A 22,440-nucleotide genomic window follows, 5' to 3' on the forward strand; every position below is an offset into this window, starting at 1 on the left:
CAAAGTAGGGCAGTTTAGTTTAGTAGGATGCAGTAATGGCTACGTCCCCCACCCGCCCCAGGCTTACCTTGCGGTCACAGCTGGTCGAAGGCTGCGCTGCATGCTCACAGTCAGCATCCCGACCCCTTCGTCGCCAAACACCTGCGTCGTACAACACTGCAGCCTTGTCCTGCGAAGGCTTTGCCGCAGAGGGTCCGATCCTCGGCATTTAAAAGGTTGGATGCATGGACGTAGGCGCAACCATTAGGTACCGACAGGCAGCATCTCCTGCACACCTGCTTCGCACAACACCACGGCCTTGTCCTGCAAGGGCTTTGAAGCAGAGGGTCAGATCCTCGGCTTTTAAAGTTGGATGTGTCGACGTAGGCGCAACGTATTACGTACCGATGGGCAGCATCTCCTGCACACATGCGTCACGCAACACAGTGGTCATGTCCTGCAAGGGCTTTAGATTGCCCTGACCGCAGCAGCCAACACTGCCAGCTCAAAAGGGCACACAGCTCATGCTAATTAGCAAATAATTGACCAGCACGCCAGCTTGGGTGCTAGGATGGACATTGTTCCTCTCTTCTAAATCAGGAACAAATTGAGAACCAGACCATACCGGGTCAAGGACAAGAAATAGCACCCCGGACATACTTCCAACTTCCCCACAGCAACGACAGATTCATCACACCACACGCCTTGAGAAAGACCCCTGATGGTCAAAACACGGTTCTGCCGACTTCTCAGAATAAATACAGTGCCAATAGATTGGTTTGATTCACTTTATTACGTCAGTATTGATATATTGAACAATGAATGTACCCAGCACTCAGGTGAACAGGGCTCAATCTTCCTTTCACCATATTCTCTTCATTGACATTCTGATCGTCGCATTGTCTGCTTTTTCCACACTTCATTTACCACCCTAAAGATGTTTGTGTCCCCTTTACTGCACACAGGATTCCACAATAATTCCTTAACCTGCCTGTCATCTGGGATCCCTCCCAGCAAACCCACGATCTCCCCTAGAGACTAACTGCCCTGCCATGAAATATAGTTCAAAATCCGACATATTCCATCCCCTAGTGTTTTGACAAGCATTCTGAAAAATATTTTTAGAATGACATATGGAATATTGATGAAGTACAGCAGCCTGGGGAGTATCACCATCTTACAGAGAGCCACCCTCCCCATTTCTTCCAAAACTGCACAGCGTGCCCTATCCGAGAGAGCATGCGCACCATATTATAAACACACGTCTCATCGATGTCATGAAAGACCTGTATCCTCAGCTATTTAAAGGACTCCCTTTCCAAACTGATCCCCCAATCTAGGAGAGTTCCACCTTCCTTTGTGCTGAGACCTGTCAAAGGGAACAAAAGTGATTTCTCCCTATTAATTTTGAACCCTGATAATTTTCTAGATGATCGACATATTTTCTAGAGGGTTGTCTACATATAGCAAAAATGCATCTGCAGAGCCAAATATACCGGTTTCCGGGATATATGTCAGAAAATATTGAGAGCCATTGAGAATAGGTTCGGGGCAACCGGGCAGTCCTGTTGGACTGAAGATAACCACGCACCCATCTTTACCCTGGCCATCAGGCTGTTGTACAATAGTCTCAGCCAGCTGTGAGGGGTCAGAAATGTGAGACGGACAACTTGGTAAAAGATTTTCAACATTTGCCGTTTTATTAAATAAAAAGGAGGATTTTCCTGCCTAAAATAAACTAAAGGAACCACTACAACAAAGGATATCTGTCCCTCATACTTAAGACATTCACGAAAACAATAAGGAAATGCATGGCAGTTTAACTCAAACAAAATATAACAATTTGAAGTTGTAATATGACCACAGTTCCTTATGATCTGGGTAGATTCCCCTTCCCCAGCTTCAAGTCAGATTCAGTTCTACAGTTCAAAAAGAAATAAGGAACTCATGATTTGTAGCCAATGTTTCAACAAAATTCTTTGTTATGTCAACTTGACAACAGAATATTTCACCACTTCACTGATATACCAAAGTAGAATGTTCTTTTCTCTTCTTGAAATATCAATTAGCCTCAGAATTATCTTCTTTAGATGAGCAACAATAATTGTCTTTTTCAGGATGTTTTATTTTATCACAATTGAATACAGGAAGAAATGTAACTCCTCTACAGCAGGTATATACAGTTCTTCCTTCAGCACCAGAAACAACAGAAATTGTATTTGTTAGGATCACTTTACAGCACTTCATCAACTACCACCTGGTCTACTTGCATGCCAGGCCAGTTTCCTCAAAGGTTTGCCATCTGGGTATACTCCCCTGCCCGAACAGCACGTCACAAAACTAGTGGCAACTTCAACTTATAACAGCTTTACAAGTCCACAATATTGGTTATTTTGCAGCATCAACATTTTAGCAAGTTCTCAGGGAAACCAGATTCATTTTGGTGCTCTTTACTATTCCTCCTCAGCAAATTATGCTCCTTTCCCCTCTGAATAACCTTTTTCAGAAGGCAGCCTTTTTGCCACCTTCATTCCCCCACTGCACAAGTAACCAAATACTGATAAGGAAAGAGTATTTTCATGTTCCTTTCTTGGCTTTTGCAATGCGTGTTAATATCAGCTGTTATATGTTTCACAAAACACAAATAGCAAATTTCACCACCATTGGACTTTCCATTACTCCCTTTTCGCCCTTGGCAATATCTGTAGGGCTTGTATTGCTCAGGTTTTAATTTCTCTTGGCTTGGTTAATGGTTGTATGCATTAGCTTTTAACAAAGTTGCCCTATAAGGTTGTCGGATTTTACATAGACTCGCATTCTTAAATTTGATTTCACTGAAAGCAACTTTTGCTGCTTTTTATTAGTTTGGTATTCAAAAGCACTATTAACACTTCTTCCACTCAAACGCAAGTGAAACTGCCTGCCTGGAACACGCAAGCAGTCTCGCAGCGTTCCGGAGTAACTTGCAACTTGTGAACTCACCGGGTTAGTCACGCTTCTCCGATCCTCTCGGCGTTTGCAGGTTTTCTGCTGCAGTGGCAAGACAGGGAAGGGTGAAGTTGCAAAATTACATGAGCAAGTGGCGGGTGTTCCGTTAGTAGATCTGGAGCCCGAGGAGGGGACCGAAATTAATAAGGTTACTCAGTAGTGACTACCTTACTCCTAGTCCATAGTCCCCTTTCCTCTATACTTATGGGACATTCCTCAATCCTGTGAGACGGGACTGGAGCACTTTGTAAAAAGCATCACATTTTTCAAAAATGTGTCCTTCCTCTCTTTTAACGTGGGGTACCGCACGCAGCCATAACCCCGCCCTCCTTAGCTCTGCCCAGCGCATCGCCCATCAGTCCTTTTCTATCGCCAGGTCTAAGACCTTTAAGCAATAACAGAGGAACCTTATTAGAGGGGACGGCTGGCGGGCATATGGAGGAAAGTGGACTAGGAGTAAGGTAGTCACTACGGTGAGTAACCTTATTATACTCCTACGTCCCGTCCCCTTTCCTCCATACTTATGGGAGATTCCCAAGCACTCCTCACAGAAATCACAGGTGGATGAAAACTCCTTATTGAAACAGGTTTTTTAGCACAGCTTGACCGAATTGAGCATCAGCTTCGGAGCTCAGGTTTAGACAAAAATGCCTACAAAAAGCCGATGGGGAGGCCCACGTAGCCACTTTTGCGATCTCCCAGGGGACATACTTTTGGAAGGCAACAGCAGCCACCTTGCCCCGTACAAGATGAGCATGAACCCCTTTTGGAAGTTGAAGGCCCTGAACGGCGTAAGCCTCCGCAATACAGGCAGCAATCTGGAGATGGTCGCTTTCGAGGCCGGCTTACCTTGCGGATTACCGAAAGTCACCAAAAGCTGAGAAGAGTTCCTAAACTCAGATGTTCTGATAGAACTTAAGAGCTCTTCTAACGTCTAGGCAATGCCTCAGAGGCTGGGTTTGGGAAGAAGACAGGCAAGGAGATTGAATGATTCAGATGAAAATCAGAGACCACTTTTGGAAGGAAGGAAGGATTCGTCCTCAGGACAACCTTATCTTTATGAAAAACCAGAAAGGGATGCTCAACCAACAAGACCTGGAGCTCACTCACACGCCTTGCCGAAGTCACGGCCACCAAGAAGGACACTTTCCATGAAAGATACTTAAAGTCTACCGTAGCCATGGGCTCAAAAGGGTTATGGCACAAGGTCGTAAGGACCACATTCAGATTCCACGCTGGATGCAGTTTGCGAACAGGAGGGTAAAGGTGCATGAGGCCTGCAAAGTGTCTTAACGACTGGAATTGACAGCGAAAAAGAGCACTGATCCATGGACAGGTAAGCGGCAATAGCCGACAGATAAGTCCTGCAGGACAAGACATGAATGCCAGGCTCTGCCAGATATGAGACAAAGGACAGAACTGCGTTGATCGTAGCCTCCCTGGGGTCCAGTTGCCTAGCCAAACACCAGTGGCAGAACCATAGCCATTTAGTTTTATACTGAGATATCGTCGAGAACTTCCTGGCCGCCTGAATAATGCACATGTTATCTGCGGACAAATTGAGGCGCTCTAAAGATCTGAACTCCACAACTGATCGCACAGGTGAAGCAGGTTGGGAACCATTAGAAGCCTGATCGGTGCACACACCGATAGATGCTGAAGCTCTGAAAACCAAAACCTGGCCGGCCACCACAGAGCTATGAACAGAAGAGAACAATTCACTGTGCCCCTCAGCTTGCAAAGCACCCGATGAATCAGAGGCAGAGGCGGAAAAGCATAGGCCCTCATGTTTTGCCAGGGAATCTCGAGAGCATCTCCCAGCGAGGAGGCTCCCAGCCCGTTTCTGGAGGTATACAGTGGAAGTTTCCCGTTTGTTGACGTTGCAAAGAGGTCCACTTCTGGAGTGGCCCAACAATGGACGATTTGTAAGAGGACCTCCATGTTCAGTTCCCACTCGTAGCTGACTATTGTTCGTCGGCTGAGGGCATCTGCAGTAACATTCAGCTGGCCCGGGATGTGTACTGCCACCAGCCAGATGCTATGCTGTACAGCCCATTCCCAAATCTGAGTGGCAAGATCCACAAGAGGAGGGGGCTTGGTACCCCCCCTGCTTGCTGATATAAAACATAGACACCACATTGTCCGTGTGGACACAGACCACTTTGTTGACAATGGCAGGCTTGAACGCTTTCAGCACCAGGAATATCGCCAGGCGCTCCAAGTGTTTTATATGAAGCTGTTTGTCCTGCGGCGACCAGAGATCGGAAACCTGAAGAAGATCCAACGTTGCACCCAACCCCAGAAGGGAGGAGGCTGTCGTGACCGTCAATAGCAGGCAGGGGTCTTGAAAAGCCGCACCCACCGACAGATTGCTGAGAGAAGACCACCACAAGCGGTCTATCCTCATGAAGGATGAAACCAGGATCATTTTGGAATCTGGATCCACTGCTTAGCGCCAAGAGCTCCGAAGAGCCATCTGCGTTATCTTCATCTTGAGACGAGCAAGAGGAACAGGCAGCACACACGAAGCCATGAGGCCCAGAAGCCTATGGAACCATCAGGCCGACATGTTCTCCGGCAACGTAAACACCCAACACGTGGCCAACAGATCCGCCATTCTGTCCCCGGTCAGGTATACCCTGCAGTCGATTGAGTTCCAACAAAAACCCAGGAAAATCAAGTCCTGAGAGACCGCCATGGAGGATTTCCACCAGTTCACCGACAGCCCAAGATGGAACAGGAGTTGGAGGAGAGAATGAAGGTTGTTCGAGGCTGACAGAGGACAAAGACTGTGCAGCAGCCAATTGTCCAAATACGAATACACATGGATACCCTGTAGCCAAAGATATGCTGCAATGACCGACATAATCTTCGTAAAGTACGCGGTGCCGAGGCGAGGCCAAATGGGGGCACATGAAACTGGAAATGCTCCTCCCCATGGATTCCGATGTGGACTCCAAATAAGGATACGCATATAAGCATCCTGAAGGTCCACCATGCTGAGCCAGTCGCCCTTTTGCAAAGAGGACTTTATCTGACAGGGCGTGATCATCTTGGAGAAGAGAGAGATTGAACTGGCAAAGGTCTAGGATGGTGTGCAGGCCAGCCTGGTTGGGTTTGGGCACCGTAACCAGCCGGGAGTAGATGGTTTTTCGGTGGCTGTAGCACCAGAACCTGAGGAGGAGGCCGAGGATCGAGAGAAAAACCGGCCCGTTGCTGACGCCGACGGGAGTTTCCTGTTGGAGTATCTAGCCTACGGGTCTTCCGATCCAGAAACCCCCAAAAACCAGAGGAAGGCCGAGGCTGCGAAGACTCCTCTGTTCCCTGAAAGGCGGTTTCACCAAGACAGACAGGGACTTGGCGGTCTGAGTGCTGTCCTTAGTCTTGGTCAGTTCAACGTCTGTTGATGAATGAAAAAGCTTTTTGCCGTCAAAAGGCAGGTCCAGAACTTTATCCTGCACCTCTTTAGAAAACTTTGTGGCATGAAGCCAAACCTGATGAGGTGTCCACACCAAGCATGAGGCCCCGAGCCGAGCTGTTGACATGATGCGCGGCAACCTCAAGCATATCCTGCGCCAGAACCCTTGCATCGGACAACCTCGCTTTAAAAGTGTCCAGTTTATCCGTGGGGATGAATTCCTCAAATTCCGACAGACCTTTCCACATTTTCATATTCGCACCCGCTAACACAAGCTCTGCATTCGTTTGACGCAACTGCAGGGCTGAATTAGCAAAGATCTTCCTCCCCAAAGAGTCCAGAATCTTGTCCTCTTTGGCCAGAACCTGGGCTGCCGTTGTAGATGACGCTGAAGCCGGTCTGGATTGTAACGTGGCAGCCGCCACCACTGTGGAGGAAGGGGGCGGACAAGACGCTAAGGCTACCTCTTCAGAAGAATGAAGCCTATAACGAGCGTCAATCAGTGTGGTTTATGCCAGACCTTTCGGACCTCGGCCAAAACGTCCTTCCGGAAGAACCAGCCGGTACACTCCTGTCAGGAAATCACCTATTTGTAAGATTTCTGGCGTAGCGTTTCACAGATTCTTGTCTCCTTTCTCCAAACGTGGGACATCTGGTGCTCTGTCACAGGCAGACCAAACGTACTCAACACCTGTTCGTATGTACACACACATCACCAGACGTTTCAGGGATGTTGGGGGTTGCCCTGGAAACAGTGGCGCTCTTTTCTGCGGGTCACGTGTTATCGCATGCTTGACTCGCTCTTGCCGCTAAGTCATGTGATTTCATTCATTCTTAAGCCCTGCCTGCTAGATCACTCGCTGCTCCTGAATTTGCGTTCTGCAGCATTCCGTTCTTGTACTTGAATCACTGTTTTTTAGACTTGGCTACGTTTTTTTGACCCTGTTTGTGCCTTTTCCCTGTGGTACCGTCATTGTCTAAACTGGTAATCTGACCTCAGCTTGTTTTTCTGACCTGCTATTGCCTACGGAAACAACCTTGTCCCTTGCTCGTATGTTGCTGAATCTGGACGGCATCTGACCTGCAATTGCCTACGTTAATAACCTTGTCCCTTGCTCGCACATTGCTGAATTCGGACTGCATCTGACCTGCTATTGCCTACGGAAACAACCTTGTTTCTTGCTCGCACGTTGCTGAATCAGGACTCCATTTTGGATTTCGTTTTCTCACTGCATTTTGGATTACTTTCCTTGTCATCATTCACTACTCATCAAATTCATCTCTCAGCCTGTACCATCCTTCAGTATTCCGACTAGAGACTGCCAATTGGAATACTCTTAGACATCCTCGTGCCGGCAGGTGATAGGCCTGCACTATGTTGGACTAGAGACTCTCTGGGGATATTTCAAGAATAGAAGAACTTTACTGGAGCTGTTTTTCCCAGACCCTGTTTTTTCACACCTTTCTCCTTCCTAGTTCTGTGGTAAATCTTGTGGCATATTTGCGTCTGTTTAATACTTACCTGATCCTAGTTCCTGATATACTCAGTCTTTTGTTGTCCTTATTACAGGATAACGTCCCTCTTGTCAGGAAATACTAACTGCTGATATCCTGTCCACAGCCTTACTTACTAAGGTACAAGTTGTTATTTTCGGTCATTGTTCTTTTGACATTACTGAACTGCCTGGTTGTCTAACTGTGCCTTCCTTTGCAGGTCAGTGGTTTCCTGTGGCGTTTTCCATCTTTGGGTCAATAGACCGCTCAGTTAGTGCTCATGTACTACTGAGAGGTACATTGGCATAAAGAATCCTTCGGCTACACGACGGGTTCAACTGCCTGAACAGAACTACTCTGTATTTTCCGATCAGTTTCTAACAGCTCCAGAGGAGACAAGGTGAACGCCCCAGAAAGCACCCTTTCCTGGGGAGCGGGTGCCTCGGTACTGGAACATCCTGAAGACATGTCCAGCACGCGGTTGTGGAAGGCTCTAACGGAGCGGGGCTGGTCCTCGCAGTCCTGTTCCCCCTGTGTGTCATCCGACTCATCCGGGTCATGCTGCGTCGCATCTGGCCCTGCTGAACATTTGTCCACTGGAGACAAGGGAGGGAGAGCTGGTGGTGGGCCAGCTGGTAGAGGTGGAGCTGGCGGAACTACTGGTGCCGCGACTGGAACTGATGGTGCAGGAGCTACTGGAGGGCATATTTCCCTAAACAAACCTCGGAAAAACTCCTTCATGGGGTCGGAGTGCATAAGCCTTTGAAATTTTCTGAAAAAAGCATCCTCCGTCGACGGTTTAGGCGTGGCTGGAGGAGGCCTCTCATGAGTGGAGTAGCTCCAGGGGCGTAAGGAAGAGGGCTGCCAAGAAGGCCCTTCTCCACCCGAATCAAAGTAGATCAAGGGCGCAGATGCCACAGGGAGCGAGACGGTCTGCGTTAAAGGCATCCGTACTGAGCATCCGCATCCGAGCGTTCGTCATACACTGGAAAAAAGGATGCACACAAGGAAAACGATGTTCACCTGAAAAACCGCTCCCAGCACCTAGCGCTGATGGCGCAGTTGTAAGGGAGGTATCCAAAATGGCCACCGTAGTCTTGGCAGGAACGGCCGCCATTTTGTTAGCACCTGAGGAGAACTGTGACGCATGTGGTAGTGAGGCAGGGGTCAGGTGCCTTAATTTTAGCCTTGAAACAAGCAACATCGGCAGAGCCGGTACTGTGTGGCCTAGGATGTTTCTGAGACATGCCATCAGCGAAATTAGCCTCCAACGGAGGGACCTCGACCACGCGATAACAGAGGAATTCCTGTCAGACCTCTCACTCTGTGCCCCCTCAACAGAACCGGTGTCACCGGCCGAGCGGGAGCGGTGAGGAGTACACCTCACCGACAAGACCTTTACAGGCTTAGCCTCAGAGGAACCTCGGACCAGAGTCCGGTAACAGCCCCCCCATGAGTGGCCTCAAACTTTAGTTTGAGGTACAGAAACTCTCCACAGAGGCCTCAGGGCGTACCCTGGTGTCTGTATGGGAAGTTCCAGACAAGGAGACCTTGAAGCAAGCTCCGGTACCCACCGCCTCAGTAGAACTGGACCCACAAACAGCCCCCACCACAGGAGGGGCCTCGGATTGTAAGCCGGTGTCAATAGGCCCCTTACGGAGGATCTCGGAGAAAACTCTGGTACAATTTTTAGGTCTAGAAGGCACCTCAGGGCAAACACCGGTAACAGAGCGTTTGAAGCTCCTCCTGGACCGGTAAGACCCCGGGAAGGAGTCCCCCAGCCGAAGTGCTCTAAAAACTTAAGAACTTACCGGGTGTCTCTTCTTTTTGCCGATGAAACTTTGAAAATGTGGTGGAGGAATGCGCTGAAACACCTCCTCCCACCATTCCAGACGACGTTGAAATGGCCTGACCGAAAGGGAATTGCAGTAGAAGCAAGAGTCCCAACGATGGTCCAGACCCAAACACTCTAAAGAAAGAGTATGGGGATCCGCCCTAGCGAGCGTCCATCGCAGGAAGAACAATTAGTAAAGTCTAACTGAAACAGCATAGACTGACTATTACGCGACTGCTAAACCGGAGCAGGAGAGAAGGACACTGGAAGAAAAACATCTCCCAAAGATGCAAGTGCGTCCAGTCCCGATCGTGCGGAGAAAAGGACTGATGGCCGATGCGCTGGGAGGAGCTAAGGAGGGCGGGGTTACGGCCATGTGCGGTACCCCACGTAAAACTAGAGGAAGGACACATTTTAGAAAAATGTGATGCTTTTTCCAAAGTGCTCCGGTCCCGTCCCACAGGACGGAGGAATGTCCCATAAGTATGGAGGAAAGGGGACGGGACGCAGGAGTATAGTGAGTCTCCTATAACAAGGGGAGTCCCATATGGAGAGTTAACGAGTGAACAAATTGAACATGCCTGGTTTACTGATGGTTCAGCGAAATATGTAGGGACTGAGTGACACTGGAAAGCAGTGGTGTATAATCCGAAGTTGAAGAAAATATTGACTACATCTGGAAAAGGGAAAAGTAGCCAATTCACAGAATTGTATGCCGTGTATTAGGCTTTGAAGCAGGAGACGCATGGTTATTGTTATGTTTACACAGACTCCTGGTCCATTTTGAATGGGCTAGCTGTTAGGCTCCCTACATGGCAGAAGAATAGATGGAAGATTCATGCCAAAGAAGTGTGGGGAAAAGAACTGTGGCAAGATATTGCTGAAATGATGCATACCACAGTGACTATTTATCATGTAGACGCCCATTGGGCAACAGATTCATTAGAACGATGGTTCAATTCTGTTGCAGATGAGCATGCCAAATTTTCGGTCATGGACACGAGGTCTGAGGAAGATGATCTGGAAGGGATTGCCAAGTGGGCACACCAGTATAGTGGGCACCTTGGAGAAAAGGCTACTATCGGGTGGGCACAAGGTAGAGGAATTAGCTTTCCATTGGAGGTTGTGAAAACAGTGATTTTTCAATGTCCAGTGTGTCAGCATCAGAAACAAAGATCTATTCTGCATGTAATTCAAGGTACATTGAAACAAGGTAAATTACCCGGACAGATTTGGCAGATCGACTATATCGGTTCGATGGCAATTAGCAGAGGATATCAATATGCCTGTATGATTGTGGACACGTATTCTGGTTCCTTGATGGTGTTGCCATGCAAGAGAGCCATGCAATTGAATACCATCAATTTGTTGGATCAAGTGGCCGTGTACTATGGAGTACCCTTGCAGATTCAGAGTGACAATGGGTCACATTTCAAAGGGAAACTGATTCAAGATTGTCAGGAAAAAGGTGTTGAATGGATCTTTCATGTTCCCTATCAGCCCAAGGCTTTGGGGCTAATTGAGAGAATGAACGGTTTGTTGAAAGAACAGTTGCACAAGACTGGGGGAGGGGGAGCACCCTGAAAGGGTGGCATGAGCGTGTGTTGGATGCGGTACAAATTCTAAACTATCGCCCCATTGCTAATGGTGAAACTCCATTAATGCGTATGGTAACGCCAGCCTTGCAAATGAAACCGAACAAAGCAGTGGAAACATTACTGTACTGGAAAGTGTCATCTGGGGCTCTAGCTCCTTATCGAGCCACCCTAGAATCTGCAGTGGTGGATTTACATGCAAGGGAAGAGGTCAGATTTGAACGCAGAGGAATCATTGTGATTGATACAGGAATTTGAGTGCAGATCCCGTCATAACATATGGGATTAATTGCCGGTAGATCTGGATTTGCATTGAGAGGTATCCAGGTATTAGGAGGGATTGTCGATGCAGACTACCAAGGAGAAATACAAGTAATTTTGATTAACAGCGTAGAAAGTATGTTACCCATTCATAAGGGGGATAGGGTGGCGCAATTATTGTGCCCGTGAAATTATCCATGGTGAAAAAAGGAGAGTCACCCACTGTGATAACTCGTGGGGATAAGGGTTTCGGCTCATCAGATAGAATGGTCCCAGGAGCTAAAGTGTTGGTGGAGAAGTCTAATGTTCCGCCAGTCCCGGCGGATGTAATTGCAGTAGCAGAGGATCAAGTGGTTCTTGTTATCGAACCCGGCAAGAGGAAATGGATGCATGTTCCCGCTGACAAATGTTATTTACGTGAGTGATATATTTCACTGATATCTTGTTCTCTGGTAATTCCGATTTTTTAGATCCTGAGTTTGCTGTTTTCCTGCGTGAAGAGGTGTAGAGTGTCTTCGTGAGGGTCCGGGACATGCAAGACGAGGTGGCAAATGTCTCCATTCTGCAGATGGAATCGGGAATCTGGATGAATACCAACGAGTTTGCTACAACCACTGTAACAAATGACGCATCAATTGCGGCGTATCACGGTGCCTTGAAATTTGGGCTTGGGCATAAGCGTGATGCCTTAACCCCTTCTGCAGTTTCTATGTCCTTTGTGCAGCATGGCTATTCGGCCATTGTCGAGCAACCCGAGAATATATGGGTTTTTCAGGCTCGATGTGTGTTCTACATCTCACGTTTTTGCTTGGTGGATGTACACAACTCCGCAAATCTGATTTCAACGTGCCTCGTGGCTGTACCAACGCCAGCCCCTGTGCTACGGCATCTCTTTGGAGTACTGCATGAGAATTCTGGGGTGGAGGAATCCGATGTACGGAGTTCTTTTTCACGTTTATGAATATTGTAAGTTCTGTGCTGACAGACTGCAAGTGGAGATACAGGACACGGATTATCACTTACAACATTGCTCCTGCTTATGTTTGTTATCAAATGACTTGTGATCCGAACTATATTGGTAAATGTCAAGAACTGGATTTGAACAATGATCAAGGAGGCACTGATTTTGAGAAAAGTTTATGTGCTCGACCAGCAAGTGTGTGTATTGATGTATCCATTAATATGTTTTGTAATTTTACTGTTTTAACTACCAGTCAACTGAATCATGTGAAACTTCCTACGGGTTGGTTATTCTCCTGTGGGAACTATACATACTCATATATTCCTACTAACATTTCGGGTGGCCCCTGCACTTTAACACGCCACAGCCTAGTGATCTTTCCTTTGCAGCCTACTGTTCAACTATCCACGTGATATATTAATTATATCGCCTTAACACCCGATTGTGATTCTAATGTCCATTTGTTGTCTGAAGGCAAAGTATTGGCACTTGCTTTTTATTTGGGGTTTAGCAGCTGGGGGCTATAAATCTTTAATCAAACTAGCTTGTTTTGTAGTTAAAGGGCTTAATGAGACCTCGCAAGCTTTGACAGAGTTATTATTAGATAACAAACATTTTAGAAAGGCTATTTTACAGAACAGGGCTGCCATTCATTATTTGTTTTTGAAGCATAACTTGGGTTGCAATGCAGTGGAAGGGACTGTTTCAATTTGGATGATCGTTCCCGTTATATTGAGAAGCATATTGGCGGTTTAAAAGAGCTCATTTCTCAAGTTACCCAAGACGAGTGCGGGAGCTGCTGGGATCAGGTGTTTTCCTGGATTGCAGATGCATTGAGTTATATTTTTGTTTGGGCTTTTGTTGTATTGATTAGTTGTCGTATTTATTGTATCCCAAATTAATTTAGTATATTTAGTCAGTTGCGTGAACTGTCCTTCCGTCCACTGGGTTATGGCAGTTGATTGTCCAAAGGGTGGAGTGTAGCGTGTGTGTGAAAACTGAGCTAAAACATGGCGCTGGTGCGCAGCCATTTTGGACATTCACTTCCATTACCGCAATGAAAGCCTACATTTCTGTGGTTCAGTAAGCAAACATGAATTCTGCAACGGTTGCAAGGTTACATAATGTCAGATGAGCTAACTATGGAGGATAGTTGTTGTATTGTCTGATGAGGGATGAGCCAAAAAGGGAGTCAGAGCTATGCAGGTGCAGTGATAAGTGGTGCTAAGAACGAGTGCGAGGGAGAGAAGCTGAGTTTTTCCACTTCTGACTGAAATTTCCACTCTTTGCTCCCATTGCTTGCTGTCTGTCCGTCAGCTGGAGGCAGTCTGGTAACCATGAAGGGGCAGGGATCTCCCCATAAATAGGAGGGGTATTCCTCATGGAAAAGATAGAGAGAATTGGAACCCTGGGTGATGAAGTCTCGCCGAGAGGGAGGACGCTCCACTCCAGACCCCTGTTAGCACGTGTGATCTCTATGCCTACCTGCCGTGGGACTGTGCAGTGTTGAGGTGGCCGAGATGAAGCTTTCCTCTGCAACTATGTTGACGGTAATGTACACTTTTTTGTTTTAGTATAACCAACTATATTTTATGTTTTAGGTGTTTGTGTGTTTATATTGTTTGTGAATAAAAGGCCTGTAACGAGACGTTTATATTCTAAGTATTAGTTTGTATTTGTTTTATTGCCTACCTGAGTCCAAGATTTTTTTGGGGTCTGTGTAATAGGGCAAGTAGTGTTGGGGTCGCCCCCTACTGGGCGGAGCGATTTTATGGAGAGGGGATTTTAACTGTACGTTACAACCCAAAATGGACAGGTCAGATAGTAAACTAGATAGGGCCACCCCGGCTGCAAAAGTATTACAGGCCCTGCTGAGAGATTTTGAACTACAGGATATCTGGAGACGGCTGCACCCGGACGCGGCCCCACACAATCTGCACACAAGATTGGATTATATGTTTGTTGCCTCGGAGTTGGTAGGGGAAATGACAGGCTCAGAATCCAAGGCTAGAATACTATCGGACCACTCCCCCCTGGTCTTGGAGTGGAGGAACCAGCCCCCCAAAGCGAGAATCCCGACTTGGAAGCTCAGAGCCGAGGCCCTGCAGGACTCGAGATTCCGTGAGGACCTTAGGGAGGCGATTATTGAGTACTTTGATATTAACACAGGGAGTGTGCAGTCAGAAGGAACCTTATGGGAGGCGTTCAAGGTGGTAGTTCGGGGTGCAGCCGTATCTAAATCCAGAGGGCTCCATGGGAGCATAGAGTGAGAGCTACAGGAGACAGAGAAGGAGCTGGAAGAAATGATGCAGAGGGGGAGCACCTCACAGGAGGACGCTGCGCGGGTGAACCTACTACAACAAACTAGCAGATAGCACTGGGACAGACTATGTAAATTGAACTATAAAAAATATATCGAAAGGCAACATGCAGGGGGAGACAAACCGGGAAGGCTGCTAACTTGGTTATACAAAAATGAGACACCACGACCAGTGGTCAGGGAGTTAAAGGGGGAAGAAGGCCAGACCTGGGACTCCCAGGAGGGAGTTAACGAGGGGTTCCTCAGATTCTATAAACGCCTTTATAATGACACGGGGGAGGAGATGGGAGAGGAGATCCAGGAAACACTGGAAGACATAGGATTACCCAAATTGAGCGATGAGGAATGGGAGGACCTTGACGCCCCCATCACATTAGAAGAATTTGAGATAGTGATTGAGCACCTGCCCACGTGTAAGGCTCTGGGGTCGGACGGCTCCCAAGTGATTTTTACAAAACAGACAAGCAGGAGGTACTCCCCCCGCTGCTTGCTATCGAAAATGAAGCGCTTCAACGAAGGAGGCTGCCAGAGTCCCTGAGGGAGGCAGTGATCATTCCGCTTCTAAAACCGGGCAAGCCAAGCATGGATTGTGGGTCATACAGACCCCCATCTATGCTCAACCAAGACAGCAAGATCATCACAGCAGCGCTGGCAAACAGGCTCAAACAAGTTATTGGCAAACTTATACACCCCAATCAAACAGGCTACGTTCAAGGTAGGAATATGAAAGACAATCATAGGAGACTCTACCTCATTATTGAACAGACAGAGAAGGCGAAATGGCAATAGTTTCGTTGGATGCCATTAAGGCCTTCGACTCCGTGAGATGGCCGTGGTTGTTAGCGGCTTTGAAAGAATATGGGATGGGGCCCGGGTACCTGAGGTGGGTCAAAATGGTATATAGCTCTCCAATCGCCAGGGTCAAAACTGGCGCAATAATCTCAGACAAATGGCAACTTACTAGGGGCACTAGACAGGGCTGCCCCTGGTTGCCCATGCTGTACATCCTTGCTCTAGAACCATTGGCACTCTGCCTCAGACAACAGTATGGGGAGATAGGGATCCTCACGAAGGGAGGATCGCACCTGATATCATTGTACGCCAATGACATACTGCTATACTTGCGCTTCCCAGAAGAAAACCTACAATATGTCCTGGAGGTGATGGAACGCTACTCCACCCTCTCGGGCATAGCGGTAAACCCCAAGAAATCAAGCATGTTCCCTTTGGGTAGATATAGGTGGGCACCGCATAGGAACCTACCGGTCTTGCCGATATCCTGGCAGACCAGAACATACCGATACTTGGGAATTGATATATACCACATGGCCGCGGAGGAACACAAATACAACACGGAAAGGGCAGTGGAAGGCATTAAGAATAGCATGGGGTTCTGGTCCAAGATACCCCTGGCCATGGTGAGTAGGGCGGCATTGATTAAGATGGTGGTCCTGCCGATGTTGCTACACTTTTTTACGAACATCCCGCACATGCTCCCCAAACGCTTTTTCGTGAAACTCCACAGCTTATGCAGGGGCTTCATATGGCATAACTCTAGGAACAGGGTGGCCCTGTGGAAACTGCTAAACTCGTGTGACAGGGGGGGCATTAACCTACCGATCTTCGAGATATACTACCTGCCGGGACAGTGCCAGTATTTGGCCAGGTGGTTGTCCGAAGAAGAGACGGCTGAAGCCAATCTGTTGTGTAAGGACACCACCCCCTTTTTTCTAAGAGAAGTGGTGTGGCTGCCAAAATCTAAGTTGCAAGGAAGGGCGGGACTGCTGGAACTGGGCTGGAAGATATGGAGCAAAGTGTGGTAAATAGTGGGATACCCGACCCCATGCTCCCCGCAGGTGCCGTTAGTGGTGCTATGTGGGGAGGACTCGCAGATGATGAAATGGATCCGCAGATACTGGGAAACGATGGGCCTTGCGACCCTCTGAGACGGCAAGAGGGGGAGGTACTAGATTTCCCGAGATTAATGGAGAACACCGGCGTACACAAAGGCCAATATATCACCTGCACAAGAATTATCATACGGGTGCGAGAAAGGTGGCCTGAGGCAGTGCTAGCGGAGCAACCTGACATGGTCATTGAGACGTTGTATAATATTTTGGAGGGGGGCACAAAATATTCCGCATATATGAACTATCGATGACTAGGGTGGGCAAGGAGTTACTCCAACTGAGGCGAGTCTGGGAGGAGGAGGTGGGAGAACCTATGCTGGATGGACAATGGGATAGGGCACAAAGGTACCACAAGAAGGTGTCCCGAAACGCGAGGCTATAGCAGATCCAGTTATATGTCACCCATAGGGCACATAGGACCCCTAGCAAAATTTCCAGGTTTTTGAAGTTCAGTGACACAGAAATGCCCAAGGTGCAGGGAGGTGGAAGCTGGGATGATACACATGTTTTTGTCTTGCCTGGAGGTGAGCAGATTCTGGACAGAGGTTAAGCTATGCCTGGCCGAAAAAGGGATCACACTGGAGGTGGATTCAGTTAGGGCATGCATGCTGAGGGGTTTTGCCAGACAACGCAACCTGAAGCACATCAGTAAGATGAAAGACCTGGCTTACATCCTGGCCAAACGGAGAATCGCAATGGGCTGGAAGGCAGCCCAACGACCCAGAATAGAGACGTTGTGGGCTGACCTCCTGAAGTGGGCAGATGCAGAAACGGCAGCTTGGTATGAAGCAATCAGTAGGGGAGTGGAGGAAGAAGCGGGACCCCTGATAGTGTGGAGACAATTGGTGGCCACGATGGTAGGACCCTCCCAGGCCGAACTTAGGGAAGATGATACGAGGGGGATTAATGAGGAAGACAAGTCCGGAGATACGTATGCTGGTGGCATTGAAGCAGGGGCTCGAATTAAGGGAGCAGGAGAGGGGAGGATGGTGACGCTTTATATGTGTATATATAACGATGCAAAGCTCATATGCGAATGTCCTCAATGTTTGTAATGTTTGGAGTGTTGTTAATAAAAATAATAAAAATTGTTTAAAAAAAAGGTTTTGGGGTCCCTACACGTGTCCCGAAAAGCAAAACACAGCATTACCCCCAGCTTTGAGCTGGGGGTAAATATGGTAAAAACTCATAAATTCGGCATTCAAGATCAGTTGGGTATTCAAAAATATTCCTCTGAGCCGGCGTGTTAGAAGCGCCCAGGGGTCACCTAAGCAAGGCCAACTCACAGGTCTTCTCAGGCTTCTCCTCCGGACCCACTGCTCGAGTTCCTGCTCTCAGCGGGGAAAACCAGGCATTTGACAGCTCCAGCAATGTTTCAGTGCTTCGTGCCTCCGCAGTTGGAGCCACTTCGCTCCCATTGCACTCCGGTGATCGGCACACACTGGAGCAGTACGCAGAACTGGGAGAGCCTCTCTCTCACTCCGGGCATCCAGTTTCTTTACCGCTTCCTGCTGCGCACCCTCTTCAATTCACAGGATTCCTGACTTCTGCCACAGCTTTAAGATGGCGTCTCTCCTTCAAATCAGCTGAATCTCAGTCTCCTGAACCTTCAAAAAACTACTGCCTCCACTATATGCCCTGATGGCCTGCACCCAAATCAGCTTTATTTAAATGTCCCACTCAGGTGTGGGTCATCAGAACCACTAGACTGCATATGGCCGTTCTGTGCCTCTGAGTTCCTCTTATCAGTACTTGGGGCATTATGGGACTTGAAGTCCCTAATGTTCTGATTCACTCCAATTTCAGGATTTTCAACTTTACAATAGGTCATCAATATGGTACAATCACTACGGAAGTTATAGTATTTTTCCATTCTTCCTGACCTGCACCTGCCCTCATGTGATCCTCCCACATAATAATGCCCAGAGGGTCAGGATCAGGTAGCGCTGTCCTACACAAGGGTGGTCAATTCCCTCTACTGTGATCACAGAACCACAGGTGAAAAACCTTGACACTAATTTCCAAGCTGCCATATCGATTTCCATTAGCCTATTCAACAAAGAGCAGGTTTGAATCACAAGAGCCGATAAAACCTCAACCAGATGCTAATCAACTCATAATCCTGTACAGGCACGCCGCACACCCTTATCTATTGTCGATTTAGGAGAAGACTACAAGGTTTCCAGAAATTAGAATAGCAATAATAATACCATAACCAAACCACCTTTTAACAGTATCCATACAAAAATACTGAGTTGATCATTCAAAGCACGTGTGGGGTTAGAACACAAGCTATTAAGCCAACTTCAAAGTGTTTGACTTCTCCAGGACCACTCACCCGTCTCCGTGCACGCGGAGCTGGCTCTGGTGTGTTGGGAGAGGTGGATTCATTGGGAGTTTCTGAGGTTGAGCTTAGAGATGAATTACTGCTTGAGAGTTCCTTGTTTGATCGCCTGGTCCCAAATGGTAAAATAGATGCCACAAAGTCAGCCACTTCTTTTTGCTCCTCCTTCTGAGAATCATGCTTTAGCTTTTGTGCTCGGTCGTTGGCTATTACCTGAGACAGAGACATTCCAAAAGCCTGTGGTAATGATTCTGAAAAAATAACATCGAAAAAAAAAGTTTAAATATAGACAAATGTTTTCAGAAGGTTCAATGCAATGTCATATTATGTGATTGTTCATTTTAAATCCAGTGCAGTAATCACATTTCCTGAGATCTGGTAAGCTCCTCCTCGTAGCTTACAAAGGCACTAACAGTGACCAAGAGCTACTTTTGAGTCTCATAACTGCGTGCTTGGGAATGTATATAGCTCAAGCAACCGGCGCGGTGACAAGGGCGACATGCAGTATCTTGGACTGTTGTGAGACTGTGGAGCTGGGATACACCAACACAAACACCCGGCAGAGAGAGCTAGGACAGCTCCTACATTTTGAACTGTGAAGGATTGCGGCAATTGGAGCTGCTCTGAACAGGGCCCTATCCCTTTAATCAAAGTCCTTCCCGTTCTCGGATAACGTAACAGATCACATGAACAGGAAGTGCATCACAAAAGCCAGTGCACATCACCCTTGCGGCGAAAAGCCTGGCGCTGTGACAAGGGCGACGTGCAGTATCTTGGACTGTTGTGAGACTGTTTGGAGCTGGGAGGAGTCCTGAGGGAAGTCATACCAACAAACTGCGAACAGTAGATAAGATTGGGCTTGTCCCGCTGTTGTATTGAAACCGCCACCACAGCGAGTTTAAAAAAAAAAAGAACACTGTGTGCATACTGGATAAAGGCTGTTGCTATTATTAGATGGAAATAGGGCTATCTAACACCACAACGCACCTACAAAAAGCAATACAGCATTAAATAACAGTTAATAAAAGTGACCAGGATACAGGCAGAACATTTGATCATCTGAAGACAGGTACTGCTAATAAGGACTAGCCCTCTATATCCTGAAGGCAAACCTTTGTTATACTATCAAATCGACAGCTGCAGCAAGGAGTGTTGACACAAAAATAAAATGCATCGAAAAAACAAACATCAAATCACCCGGTTGATAGGACTGTAAACAAAAGTGACCTGAAGAAAAAAGTTAGCGGAAACGAAGACAGATACTGGGGGAAGAGATAAAAAAGTTAAAAAAAATAATAAGAAAAATGAAGTTGAGCAGCAAGGTTCTTCTAGATGACCGAAGATGCCCAGAATGGGATGGATCATATACAGAGGAGATAGAAATCCAAGGTCTACAATCTACACCATGCAGTGTTCCCACCCCAAAAGTGACACCAGCCATAATAACAATAGCGCAGGTGCACACAGGGCGACCAGATAAAAACAACACATCCTCTGATATTCTACATCTTTGGAAGCGTGGTTTGGAATACACCACCACGACTAAAAAAATCCCCAAAAAAATAGAAAAACTTTTTGGTGGGAAAAAAACGAACGAAAAGTCTGAATGATCTCCAAAGTGAGATCCTGGAAATACCTAATAATGGAAAACAAGAGCCCCCACCTAACCACAATCTTCTACATCTAGCGGCTATACAAAGAGACAATTCTGCTGGAAGCGCCATAGAGGATATAGTATTGGAGGAAGCTCTCTGTGAGATGACACCTGCACAAGTACAAAACACTGGAAAACAACTGAATAATGAAACTATGGAAGCAAGTCAAGACTGGTAACAAACATCAAAGGAAGGGGACACAAACCAAGCAAGTGCTGCAACCCTCTCAGCCCTAAACTTTGTATTAAACTCTCTGGTTACAGTTTTTGAACATCTTAAATCTGAGATACAACTGTAGGCTGGAACTTTGCTGGAATTGACCAGAGAGACAGCTAGCATAGAACCACCCATAATGGGATTAACTACAACAATTAACACAGTTATTACTCCATCTCTGAAAGAGCTGAGGGTTGAACTAGCAAACCAAGGCCTGGACTTATCAGCAATTCAAAGGACCCTTGAAGATAAAAAAAGACGAAGCTAAGCAAAATGGTTTGCTTTTAGAAATTCTATCCCTACTTAAGATCCAGAAGACAGAAAACAATGGGGTTATAGAAGAGCATATAACAGAGGAGAATGACAACAATTGTTTTGATGATACCCTCCTCTCGGAATCTGTTTTAGGGGCATTCAGAAGACTGGCGCACGTTGTGGAAGAAATGGAGGACGAAACAACTGAGCCTCAAATAATTGAGCAAGGCGACTTGCTACAAAACCAGAATGTGCTGACTCCAGAGTGGACAGAGGCCGGTAAACAACTTTCAAAGGGGAGGAGGAAAGCAAGGAAAAAAGAAGCCAGAAGGAAATGCACAACTGCATTCCCAATTGCTCTTAGAAAAAATCAAAAGAAAAATCTAATAAACAAACAAAAAGGGAAAACTATGAATTGTGACGAGCAAACAAACAAAGAGAACATAACTACAATAGAGGAAGACCTGCAAGAAAGCAAACAGAGTGGTAAAAGGTGCCGCTCAACTAATAAGGGAACAAAAGGAGTCACAAAAAACAAAAAACTCACAATGATTCAGGCAGATAAGAGAAAAGTTGGAAAAAATGTGGCAGTTCCAGCCCATAACCAGGGGGCATCGGACTATCCAGAGAAAAACAGCATAAGTGTGGGGCTTCAAACAGACCCATCAAGGAACTATATACGAGAGCTACAGAACACAGGGCTAGAGGCTGATAACCACATAAGCCCTCCCGAGAAAACAGAAGAAAACAGAGGAAAGAACATCATAAAGAGTTGCCTCTCATTAAAGGGACCCCCATGGGCCCCAATGTTTCTGAAAGGGAATATATTCATATTAAAGAAAAATGTTGCCCCTGTAATTGAACCAACCCAAAAAATTGCACCGATCTTTTTGCAACGTTCTTCACATGGAAATACAATTACACTCATGTTGACTGAAAGCAAAAATGGAAAAGGCAAAACAAAGGAAATAGGAGGTGAACACAAAGAACTGGCACAAGAGTGTCCACCTAGGGCTCCCCACGTGTAGAACCCCCAGTTCCAACCATCGGCAGGCAACTTTGAAGACCAAGAATACACAATTCCAAAATTGTGGCTTAAGGCAACGAACAAGATCCCGCAACATACCTCGCTCTGTAGGGGGGCAATCCTGGGCTACTTTAACAAGATACCAAACCTCTTCCTATTCGGGACAGGAGACATGGAATATGT

General features: G+C 47.0%; 1 protein-coding gene across 2 annotated transcripts in view; it reads right to left on the reverse strand.

The window, feature by feature from the left end:
• The window catches only part of ARHGAP6 (Rho GTPase activating protein 6), a 2,190,479-nt gene that overhangs the window by 760,994 nt on the left and 1,407,045 nt on the right, over positions 1-22,440 (reverse strand). For both annotated transcript variants that reach the window (XM_069639186.1, XM_069639187.1), the window contains exon 4: positions 19,099-19,355. In XM_069639186.1, the coding sequence (XP_069495287.1) occupies positions 19,099-19,355 (257 nt within the window). The remainder of the gene's footprint in view (positions 1-19,098; positions 19,356-22,440) is intronic.

This window comes from Ambystoma mexicanum, chromosome 7q, assembly GCF_040938575.1.
Source record: "Ambystoma mexicanum isolate Mex_15411 chromosome 7q, UKY_AmexF1_1, whole genome shotgun sequence".
Lineage (NCBI taxonomy): Eukaryota > Metazoa > Chordata > Amphibia > Caudata > Ambystomatidae > Ambystoma > Ambystoma mexicanum.